This window comes from Cyclopterus lumpus, chromosome 17 (assembly GCF_009769545.1).
Source record: "Cyclopterus lumpus isolate fCycLum1 chromosome 17, fCycLum1.pri, whole genome shotgun sequence".
NCBI classification, from domain to species: Eukaryota; Metazoa; Chordata; class Actinopteri; order Perciformes; family Cyclopteridae; genus Cyclopterus; species Cyclopterus lumpus.
In genome coordinates this window covers 19586447-19598549 of record NC_046982.1, presented here as the reverse complement: position 1 = coordinate 19598549, position 12103 = coordinate 19586447, and the positions used below count along the sequence as shown (strand labels likewise).

Genomic DNA, 12103 nt, shown 5'->3' with positions numbered 1-12103 from the left:
GAGAGTAATAACACATCTCAAATAGTTGTTGGATGCAGACAATAAATGAATGGATCAAATTACGTCATTTGTGTCAATAGGTATTTTCATTTCTGAAGATGTTTCTAAATGATTCAGTGTTGCTCTTAACAGTATTTATCTGTGGGGTGTGTGAATATGTAACTACATTTTCTTATAAATTGATTGTTTTGTAAATACGTTGTGAACAATCACACCATCGCCATGGTAACATAACATGACAATAGACCAGATCGATACAAAAAGCCATGACGAAGAGGCAATCTGATACTTTACCAGACAATACTACTAATACTGGATGCTAATAAGTAAAACTCAATAATGCTGGATTTTCTTTTTTTTACCGTATGAATGAACGTGCAGGGAAAATAGAGCCTGATTTCACTCGTTATTTTACTTTTTTGTATTGAACATAAGTTGTGAGGAATGAATGCAGTTATAGAATAACATAGAGAAAGATGATTATTTGTTAATCCTGCCTCCGACGAACTTCAAACCTTTCAAATGATCCTTCAAAATAGTCATGTCAGTATTGTCTTTACCAGTCTACAACCTTTAAATGCATTTTAATTTTGAGAATTACTGGGCGTGTAATTTTACTGTGAACTGATACAAAATCTCTCATCGTTTTCCACCTTTTTCTTCCTTGTGAATATTGTATGAACCATTGCGGACGATGACTGTAGAAACACTTTAGACACCCCATGACACATTTGTTTCACACATTTACATTACTCTAACTAACTTACTAATAATGTACAGAGGACTTATGCTGTTTGTAATATTTAGAGAGAGAAAAAAATAACAATACACAGTATCAGCCGATGAGCTTTAAAGGTAAAAGGAATCTTTGGAAATTTCCATTTTAAGGTTTGTGTTTTTGGTTGTTTGTTTTTTTGCCTGAAGAAGGCCGATTCTGTGAAACTCACTTAACCAAAAACATGGAGATTTGTATCATAAGTACCGGGAATGCAAATACTTTGTGGGTTTTTATGTGTACAATAGCTGTATATACAAATAAAGGTGTCCTCAAGCTGCCACTGATTGGATGTCATTTATTTAATTTAAATATAAATCCTGGAAAAAACGTAAAATAACCTTGACAGATGAGAACTGAAGCGAAAAACAAGTCGGAAACTGGAAAACTGTCAGTCTGAGCATTTATTTAAATTTAAATAATACTGCTATACAGATGCATACAGATAGTTGTGCCACATGCCCCGGAAACTTTATTCACCAAAACTATATTTCCATATTACATTTATCATAATAATAGCGGCAAACAATAGAGATTGATTGTACATTTACAGTCTATGTGAAGATAAATTTTTTTTAAAAACATTACAAAAGCAAGAGTGTGACACCATACAATTATAAAGAATGTCATGCTTCTCCCACACAGGTGTTTTCACTTAATGCGTCTGATTAGACCTCTACGTCTGCGTATGGGATTACTTGATAGTCCTCTCTTCCACAGAAGACATTTATACTTGTTATTGGAGGAAATGCACAAGTGTTGATATAGCAATATAATGTTTACCATATTACAATATTTACAGTATATGTAAATGATTTGTTAAAATGTGTATGTTGCTTGTTTTTTACACAGAATGACATATGCTGTGTATTACATTAAAAACTAATTATTACATATTTAACAGACTAAAATGTTGCCTGTACTATTGAAAAACACTTTATAAATCGGACCAAAGTGTTGCAAGAAAAGGATAAAAAAAGTTTTTTTTTTACAAATATAAAATCGCGGATATTTAAAAAATATATATTAAATCGCTGATCATTTTTAAAGTTAATCTATTCATTACAATAACATATTTATAAATAGAGTAATTATGAATTATCGACAAATGATTCTGTTCTTTATGTATTTCATGTATTTTTCATGAAGAAAAGGATAAAAAAGTTTTTTTTTTTACAAATATAAAATCGCGGATATTTAAAAAATATATATTAAATCGCTGATCATTTTTAAAGTTAATCTATTCATTACAATAAAATATTTATAAATAGAGTAATTATGAATTATCGACAAATTATTCTGTTCTTTATGTATTTCATGTATTTTTCATGAAGAAAAGGATAAAAAAGTTTTTTTTTTTACAAATATAAAATCGCGGATATTTAAAAAATATATATTAAATCGCTGATCATTTTTAAAGTTAATCTATTCATTACAATAAAATATTTATAAATAGAGTAATTATGAATTATCGACAAATTATTCTGTTCTTTATGTATTTCATGTATTTTTCGTGATTAAAAAGGGGCGGGACTTCGTGCTCTCTCATCAGAACCGACGTTACGGGAATCATCCAATCACAGCGCGGAATCCAGCATACGTCATATCCAACGGCCCGATAACATGTCCTCCGGGTTAAAGAAAGAGCTAGCAAGGAAGCGAACTGTTTAATATTACTCGCGAAGTTCAAAGGCGGGCATGTCGCCACGGTCCGAAGTCCAGGCCGCTCAGTTCAACAGCCTCGGCCGCCGCTGAAGTAGACATTTAGTAGAAATCACGATTCCTTACGGAAGGAATGAGCGATACGTGCCGCGGAAGTGGAAACAACAACAACAACAGCAGCTCGCGCGGCTAGCCCGTCGTTAGCACGGGAGAGTTCCTTTTGTTTTGTTCCTTCCCGGTGGGAGATGAAGAGACGTTGAACACATTTTGAACCCGGATGTGGGAGCTTTAGAATCACGCACATGGTATATTTAGCAACGTGTAGTTGAACTGCGAGTTCATGGTAACAAACGATAACTACCAGGAGCCACCGGGAGCGACTCGAGCAAAGGGAGATCTGATTTATTTTTTTTATTTTTTTTATTAACGTCGGGGCGGGGGCGGGGGGGACACGGAGCGACATGGGCAACTGTCTCAAGTCTCCGACATCAGACGACATCTCGCTGCTTCACGAGTCCCAGTCGGACAGGGCGAGTTTCGGGGACGGGACAGACCTCGACCTGGAGCCTCCTCCTCCGTACCAGGTTAGAGTCTCAACTTCCAGGGAGGGGGGTCATTTAAGAAAATAAGAGTTTCTTGCACAAGTTGTTTTATAAAACGGTGTTACGCTAAGTGATTACATGTCCACATGCACATGTTTATGAAAACGTGTGTGTATCCGGTCTTTCATATCCGTGGCCTCGAGTTCAGTTTCGCCAGGTGACACCCAAGTAAACAAACTGGTTTTTCAGAGTAATCGTCATCATTAACTGACCTGTCAAAGAAAATCCATTTGAGTGAGCTGCTGCTGCAGGAGGGTGATTTTTGTTCTGGTCTCACTTTGGTGTGTGTGTGTGTGTGTGTGTGTGTGTGTGTGTGTGTGTGTGACCAGGAGCAGGCTCACATGCCCATGTACCACCCCACGCCCAGCCAGGCCCGCCTGGCCACCCAGCTGACGGAGGAGGAGCAGATCCGCATCGCTCAGCGCATCGGCCTCATCCATCACCTCCCGAGGGGGGTTTATGATGGAGGGAAGGACGGCTCGGAGAAAAAGATCAGAGAGTGAGCGTTTAGATTATGTGTGTGTTTGTTGATGTTTACACAGAGGGACAGCTGAGCAATATTGTCTAAGTCAGACATGTTGTTTTTTTGTACTCCTGACTTCAGTATCCCTTTTGTGACGCACTAAAATGTGATTGATATTTAATCTTAAATAAGGGCGCCACGATGAGACATGTGGTCGTTGGGGAAACTCATCAATTGTCAATATAATGGAGTTGATGGCTCGAGCTGAAAACATCAGTTGGTTAATCAAGTGTCAAAAAAATACTTTTTATTCTGTTTATTGCCAAAGTCTGAATTGAGGGAGTCATCTAAAGCAAATGTGGGCTTTTGGGCTATGTATAAATAGTCTTTGCTTAACTTGATGGATCAATTATTCATAGGAAATGCCAACCATTGGCTGGTTTTTGCTTCTTCGTTGGGGGAGTTGCAGCTTTTTTCCGTTTTGTATGATTTAAAATTAACTATTTTTGGGTTTGGGACTTTTGGTCGAACAAAACAAGTAGTTTTAAGACCTCATTTCCTTGGAGTTTGGGCAGTTTTGTAGTATTTTCAGACATTGACAATCCAAAATTAATTTTAATTGCAGCCCCAATATCAGTTGGCATAATGCCATGGCAACGATACGTTTAACATCATTTCCATTGATTAAAAAAAAAAAAAAAAAAAACACTATAAAGTATCACCTTTTATATCCTGGTGTGACTTCAAGCTCTGGATTTCATCTGTTCTTTTTTTTTTAGATGCGTGATCTGTATGCTGGATTTTGTTTATGGGGACCCCATCCGATTCCTGCCGTGTATGCACATCTACCACATGGACTGTATAGACGACTGGCTGATGAGATCCTTCACCTGCCCCTCCTGCATGGAGCCCGTGGATGCCGCCCTGCTCTCCACCTACGACGAAACCAACTGATGTGTCACCGCTCCTCCCTAAAGCTTTGATCAAACACACACGCCCACAAACCCAACAATTGCCCTCTGATAGAGTGAGAGGAGCTAAACAAAATAATAATAATGTTGACTTTTCTTGCACTTTGAAAAATTCTAAATTCACCACCCAAATGTTGGCCCTCCACGCCCCCTGGTCCAAATAATGAGCTGGTCTTAAACATCAGTTGCACAAACTGATTCCAGGCGACCCTGCATGATTGCGTGTGTGCGTGTGTGTGTGTGTGTGTGTGTGTGTGTGTGTGAGCAAGCTGTTGGATGACTGTGCATTTCCACTTGAGCCGGTCTCAGTGGTGTTCCCACCCCCTCACCTTAACTGACCCCAGTTCACCTTCATTCCCAGTTAGTCATCATAAAAATGGATAATAATGTCAACGGGCGCTACGAGTTGTTGCTAGAAATCTGTTGGCTTCGATTTGACGTTTTCTGAGGCGACCGTAAGACTTCCTCGACGTAGTGATCTCCTACACCCTTTGGAGGTATGGGATAAACACACCGCTTCAATTGGTGTTAAATTGTAAAAAAAGAAATCCATCTCCAGTTGGTCAGGATTACTAAAAAAAAATGAAATCCCCCAAAGTATGTCAAAGCGACGAGATGTCCGGCTGCTCCACACGGCCAGACTTTAAAGAAAATGCTTTTGAGTCGAAGGGAATAATATGATGTCTGATGGGAATGTTTAAAAGTAGCTGGCAGCCAAAGTAAAGGGCTCATTGGTGCATGGGCAGATGGATCGGTCGGTCAGTCAGAATTTAGAAACGCTTGCACACACTTTTCATCTGATCCAGAGATTTGCACTTTACTTATAGGACAGTATCTAAACAATATATTAATATATATATGTACCTTATAACCTTGCACTATCAATACTTCATTCCTTTTTATTTCCCGAGATGCACAAGTTGTATAACTGAAAAGGCATTTTTTTTCAAAGCGGACAGTAGTCACTTGTCACCATTGAGGTTAGCCTGAAGATGTATTCAATGAAATCTGTGTTTCAGTAGTATGAGCCTCCGCTTCGTCCCGCTTGGCTTTTCATTGTGTGTGTGTGTGTGTGTGTGAGTAACGGGACAGAGGCTTGCTACATCCAGTTTAAAGGAGAAGTCCAACATTTTGACACGAGAAGAAAAACTCAATTCTGATTCTGTGCGCTACGTTTCTCCTGAAGCCAGGGGGTGCTTAGCTTAGCATAAGGCCTAAGCTGGGGTCAAGGGGCGTGGCTCCGAAGCTCAAACGTGCACCCAGCGACACCTCTGAAGCTCAGTAGCTGCTTATGCCGGAGATATACTTGCTCTTAACTTGGTGTACTTAGCATAAAGCTGCCTTGTTTATGCTGCACGTTTGGTGCATTGGTTTTTCTTCGGCAAGTATATCTCCGGTAACTGGGAGTAAAGTGTTGATCATGGAGAAAAAAAACACGATGTTTACACGATAATGTGTTAATAAATAACTAAAATGTAATGGGAGTCCATTTGTTTTACTTTGGAGGGCTATGCTAGCTGTTTCCCCCTGCGTCCAGTCTTTATGCTAAGCTAATAGCCTCCCTCTATCTTCATACTCGGCGCACAGACGTGAGTTATCAATCTGCTCACGAGCATCGTTCAACATGTTGAACTCTTTAAGGAATAAACGAGGCTAAATCTGAGGCGAACTTGAATCCGCAGTAGAAAGTAATTTTCTTTATTTGACAAATGTTTTGGTTTTATTGCACTATAACTAGTGTTTCTTTCATTCCGTTCCCTGTAGCCGTAGTTACGGTCACTTCCTTTTTGGTTTGTGACCGTTTGGTGGAAGTGTGGCGGTTTCTTTCTCTGTTACCTGTGTTTTGTTACCTGTGTTTTGTTACATGTAAATGTCACTTTGCATTGAGGACAGTGGGGATAAAGCTTTTACACTGGTTTACGTCTGACTGTGCAAACCTCTGTCCCAAATGAACTTCAGAGTGTGAGCGACTTCTTCTTTTATCGTGCAGAGATTTCAAGACTTTCATAAGGCTTTTCCTTTGCTGTGTTTTTCATCTTAAGTTTATTCCGAAAATTAATATGTCCTGTAATCTTGTTTTTATTTCTTTGTTTTTGGAAGGCTTGAAAGCCATCATGTAAAGAGAAATAAAGATGAAAAAAAAGTTCTATATTCGTTATTGTTTAATTAAGAACTGGGATATAAACAATCTGTGGACTAAATGTGTGCAATGGGGTGGATTTTTGGCCTTGTGATTCATCAAAATTAGAGATTACAGAATACGCATTAAGATCCATTCCTACCAAACGGATGGCTTGTTTATGCGCATGGATCTCACGTGCAGTGAAATGTGCTTTAGGTGAGCTCACATATGTATACATAACGGCCATCCATCACATGCACTTAAAAAGAATAACGGATAACAGATTATGCAGCGACACAATTAATCAGCTTTGCCGCGTTGCAAAATCTGCATGAGATTCGGACTCGATAAGGACGGACACGGAAAAGGTCATTTGTTCAGACTCAACCGTAATGAGATTTTGTGTGGCAACATATTAAATCTACAAATATCTCAAGAATCTAGGCTAACGGATTAGTTTAGCTAAGTGTTCATTGGTATTGGCATGTATCAAGACAAAGGCCTGCTTGTTGAAAAGTAAAAACAAGCGTCATTAATGTACATCAGGTTATTTTAATCCCCATAAACACCTTTTTGAGGGAGAAAGGAGCACAGGGGTTGTCAGGAATTCAATATGCATGTTAAAAACAATAAACAAGATTGAACCCCAGTTTTAGGACCCGTTGCTACGTAGTAAATAGTACCTTTTGACACAGGAGTATAAAACCACCATGAAATATTAACGTGAAGAAATCCTTTTTTTCCATTTGTATTTTTGTATTAAACCAATGCTGACAATTCCGGTTTAGAAATTGGAGCGCGTACATCCAGCAACTAGAATCAAAAAGCCACATCTATCCACATAATATGTTTTATTTAACAACCCAAGTCAACTGCAAATGAGCACATGCAACCAGTCAGTTATTGATCCTGTTTGTGATACTGGGTAATGGCCGGCTGAGAAAAGCCCCGTTAGGGTTTGTACATCCCGTGAAAAGTGACGGGCAAGGTGCACTCCACCTCCGCTCTGGCGATCTCGGACAGGTCCTTGGCGTTGAGGATGAGGAGGAACCCCGGTCTCTGAGAGCCTGGAGCCACCACGATGGTCAGCAGCACTCCTGAGGACGCAGCACCAGATCGTCACTAAACAATCTGCCACACGGCGGGTGTCACGGTTTGAATATATTGTGTTTTTTTTTATATTGCTGTCGTCTCACCGTCATCTTCATCTATCCCATCGGGAGTCTGAACAAACAGGGGCTCTGAGGGGTAGGAGTCTGGCTCTTGCCACACCCAGGTCTCCTTGGTCTTCACGTTCAACTTGACGATCTAAACAACAGTCGGCCCATGAAGAAGTCTCGTTTTTACACACGTTTTCCAGTCGGAGGCGTTCTGTTAACTCACCCTGTCTGGTATGAAATGGTTGAGACCCAGGCCGTAGGCGTACGTGTAATTCTTTCCTGCGTACTTTTGGTAGTTGATCTGAGGGAACTCGAAAGCTACAGAAAAAATAACCGCGTTGAAAATGGTTACACGGCGGCAACGTTTCCAGTGTGTAAGTAAAATGTGTTGTATGTGCTCGCACCTTGGCGAGGCCCGGAGAAGAGCACCTCCGGCTCCAGCCAGATGGTCCCGTCGGCGTGCATCGTGGCCGTGGCCGTGGTGTACGGCAGGCTGACGAGGTTCTTCCCCTGCTCCTCCTGCACGGAGACGAGAACAAAACGACGTGAGACCCTCTACCTGTGGAGGCTGACGGGCAAAAAAGAAAAAGAAAACACGGGCGACTCGCCTTGTTGATGTCCAGGGGAATAACATATCGACGGACCTCCGGCTGTGGCGCCATCATGGCCGCCTTCTTCACCTCCTCCCAGTTGGCCCTCATGTTGGCCATCCAGAGGTAGTTGTAAACAAACTCGAAACTGCACGGTTAATGAAATAAACAACTCTAAATCTTCATCACTCTTCTATATCTATATCCAAAGAGTCGACGCGTATATTGCACCATGAAATTGAAGTCCGACATTTACCCTTTCCACCCACAGAGGTCGACGACAATGAAGCCGTCGTCCTCGTAGGTGTTGATGTGATGAAACATGCCAATGGCCGCCCCTTTGTACTTGTGGTCAATGTACTCTCCGGGTTCTTTGGTGGCAATGTGGAACAAGGTCTGTAGAGAGAGGCGGGGATAAGTATCGAGGGGTTAGAATCCCCCAAAAGACATCAATGTGCTGCAGGGTCTCACCCCTTGGTTCTCGTTGGACTCGAAACAGTCCATGTAGTTGGAGCCTCGGATGCTCCAGGCACTCAGGAACTTCAGCAGGTTGATCTTCACCGGGGTCTCCACGAAGACAAAGTAGTTCTCTGACATGCCGAAGCTGAAATCGCAAAAGGGAGAATGTCAAAATGTTGACTTTCTGACACTTGTAACATTTATAATGGCATCCACACACACACACACACACCTGTGCACATAGGAGGGCTTGAACCTCTCAGCACTGGGGATCTGCACCACCACCTTGGTCTTCTCAATGGGATCGGACTTATCTAAGGAGAAAAAAAGGCTTTTAAACATGTTGAGTGGTCACATTGGTTCCTCTAACCCTGAACTACCATTCGGCAGCACATTGCGGTTAAAGACAGGAGCAGAGTTTAAGTGCGGTGATCCAAACCTTTCTGCGTGGGTGGAATCTTGACGATGTTGTAGGCCAGCGACGCTCCCTTCCCCATGCAGTTTCCGATGTTATACACTGTGCCATCTTTCTCAATGTGAGGGTGGGCCGTCATTCCGTTAATGTTGACGTAGTTACATATGTCCACCTGCATACGAAATAAAGACATTTCACTGTGCTTTGGGGAGGGAAATAAAGACTATTTTGCACCTTAAATTCTGTAATATTATTGGTATTGATGTACCTTCTTCAGCGTCTCCAAGGTATCCGGGTTTACTTTGGTGATGAAGTTGGTTTCTGTCACGGCGTAGAAATCCTCGCCGACAGGGAAAACGTTCACCAGGCAGTTGTCCGTGACCTCGACGCCCTTGAAGTAAGAGAAAAACCTGCACACGGAAAGAAAGACAAGAAAACGATTGCATTTTACAAAAGGTAATAAATATCATGAGCAGAAACAACGGCAACATAAGACTTTTAAGTTAAAAAATAAAAAATAAAGCAGATTTAGCATATTCAATTCAATTCAGTTTATTTTGTATAGCCCAATATCATAAATTACAAATTTTCCTCAGAGGGCTTTACAATCTGTACACATACGACATCCCTGACCTTTGACCTCACATCGGATCAGGAAAAACTCCCCAAAAATAACCTTTGACAGGGAAAAAAGGGAAGAAACCTTCAGGAGAGCAACAGAGGAGGATCCCTCTCCCCGGATGGACAGAAGAATAGATGTCATGTGTACAGAATGAACAGCATTTACAAAGTTACATAAACACATTACATGAATATGACAATGTATGAATATTCAGCAGTTTAATGAAGAAGCACAGCCAAAAGGAAAAGTCTGCTACTCACAATTTGGATTTCATTTTCAAATAATAAAAAAAAAGCATCCAGATCCAGAATACGAGAATAAAAACCGATCCCGTGTTTTTATCGTGCGACCCACCTGGAGAAGATGTTTTTGCAGGGATCGGGGTACGCGAAGGTGCCGAACTCCGTGATCACCACGCGTTTCTCTGTGATGGCTCTCACGTAGGCATCGGTTTTGACAAACCTGGGAGGAGAAAAAAATATATATGAAAAAACAACCGTGTTCTATTGATTCACGGGCGGCCTTTCATTTGATCAAATGTTGCCGATGTACGTCGGTATGGCTCGATTAGAATAGAGACCTGGTGCACACACACACACACAAGTATTCTGCAGGTTGATTTGGCTCCCTGGGAGTTACACAACACAAGTATTTCTTTCCTTCAGGGCTTACTTTCGGTAGTAGGTGACCTGGCCGTTCTTGAAGTCGAATTTGTGCATGAGGGCCTGGCCATCGAAGAGGTGATAGAAGGGTTCATCTCCAACCTCAAAAAGGCCCGGTCCTAAACGGAGAAGACTTCCCCTCAGAAAGGAAGGAATCCTGCCTGCAAAACAGCAACATAAAAAAAAAAAACACTTCCAGAGCTTACTTCATATGCTCTAAGAAGAAAAACACTCTCGGTACAAGAACAGTCAAATGATTATTTGTCTGCAGTCTGTTTTCAAACCTATGATTGTCGCTGGAATCGGCTCAGCCAGCTCCTCGCATGTCTCAAACATCTTCTTGTAGCCGCCAGCTGGGTGTTCAAATCTGTCATCAAACAGTGAGGACATCGACCAACGTTACAGCCAAGCAAATTAAATCCCATCTTAATAAGCTGCCGACACACCGAGCTCTACAAGTCACTGTGCCGGGTTAGAGAAATGTAATACAGGAGAGATAAAACACATTATTGGAACATTATATGAAAAGAAGCACACTTTTCATATAAAATCAAAACTACAGAGAAAGCTACAGTGACAGAAATGCTGTCCCCACTTGATGTCTTTTGATAATCAATATGAGATCAAAGTAAATGAAAGTTACTCACCGGCTGACCATGTTTCCTTCTTGTTGTGTCACCGCACAAATGCAAACTCTTAAGAAAAAACCTCCGTTCACGTCTCTCTGCCGGTGGATTTGGGGTATTTATTTGTCTTGCCCCCCCCCCTTCACGGTCACTGGAAATCTGCGGCGTGAACTTTTCTCTGGGCCAATCACGTCGCACCGTGAACAAGAATCCCATTGTGCCAATATCCATCTGCTGGGTGGCCCAATGGCGAGCCCCCCCTCTCTCTCTGAAACCGGATTTATGGTCGAGAATATCCATCACGCAGAATTGGCAAATGTGTTGCAATTGTGCATGTGATTTTTTCTTTTTTTTCTTCAATTGTTGTGCTTGGCGATATAGCTAAGCTGAGTCATACGAAGTGCAGTATATTTCAGAGTATTAATGCAAATTGTGGGGGTTTACCAAAGGACATGGAGCGAGTAAGCACAAGTGAATGGGGATTTTAAGTTCAGGAGTTCAGGATATGTGCAATCGTGAATTCATAGAAACCTTTTGGAGACTAAAAATTGGAACAAAAAACAAGTACCACCCCTTTATTCTATATTAATGAATGCTTTTCTGAAACAGCACATGTAATAGCATGAGGATCTATTGCGAGACGACAATAACGGTCGACCGTCACAACTATTTTTAGACCATCTATCAGACAAAATAAGACGGTTCCTCGCGACACTAATTGGATGAAATGTGGCCAGTTGTTCTTTGGACCGAACTCAAAAGGCCTTAACTTGCTTTCCTCAGTGTGACTATAATCCAGGTGAAGGGATTATGTTTGACGTAGTCTCAGGAACAAACGCTGCATTGTTCCTTCTGGGAGAAAACACCATTAGTAAAGAGAGAGAGTTTCACCAGAAGCCGTTTAGGGGGTTGTGACTTGACCTTAATTAGCTAAACATAACATTTTGATCAAACTCTATGAATCAAAAAAGAAA

The 12103-nt window shown here is 41.2% G+C and overlaps 2 protein-coding genes across 2 annotated transcripts; one reads left to right on the top strand and one right to left on the bottom strand.

Annotated features, from left to right (window-relative positions):
• Nucleotides 1–2368: 2368 nt before the first annotated feature.
• Nucleotides 2369–6620, top strand: LOC117746831 (RING finger protein 11-like). The gene is made up of 3 exons (XM_034556142.1): nt 2369–3021; nt 3369–3538; nt 4282–6620. The coding sequence occupies exons 1-3, from the start codon at nt 2899–2901 to the stop codon at nt 4454–4456; spliced, it is 468 nt and encodes a 155-aa protein (XP_034412033.1). The 5' UTR covers nt 2369–2898; the 3' UTR covers nt 4457–6620.
• A 926-nt stretch (nt 6621–7546) lies between these two features.
• Nucleotides 7547–11161, bottom strand: rpe65a (retinoid isomerohydrolase RPE65 a). The gene is made up of 14 exons (XM_034556050.1): nt 11151–11161; nt 10788–10870; nt 10514–10664; nt 10196–10303; nt 9488–9629; nt 9244–9391; nt 9037–9118; nt 8817–8949; nt 8602–8741; nt 8364–8493; nt 8160–8274; nt 7979–8073; nt 7792–7903; nt 7547–7692 (listed from the first exon to the last, which is right to left on the bottom strand). Exons 1-14 carry the CDS (start codon nt 11159–11161, stop codon nt 7547–7549), a joined length of 1596 nt encoding a protein of 531 aa, XP_034411941.1.
• Nucleotides 11162–12103: the final 942 nt, after the last annotated feature.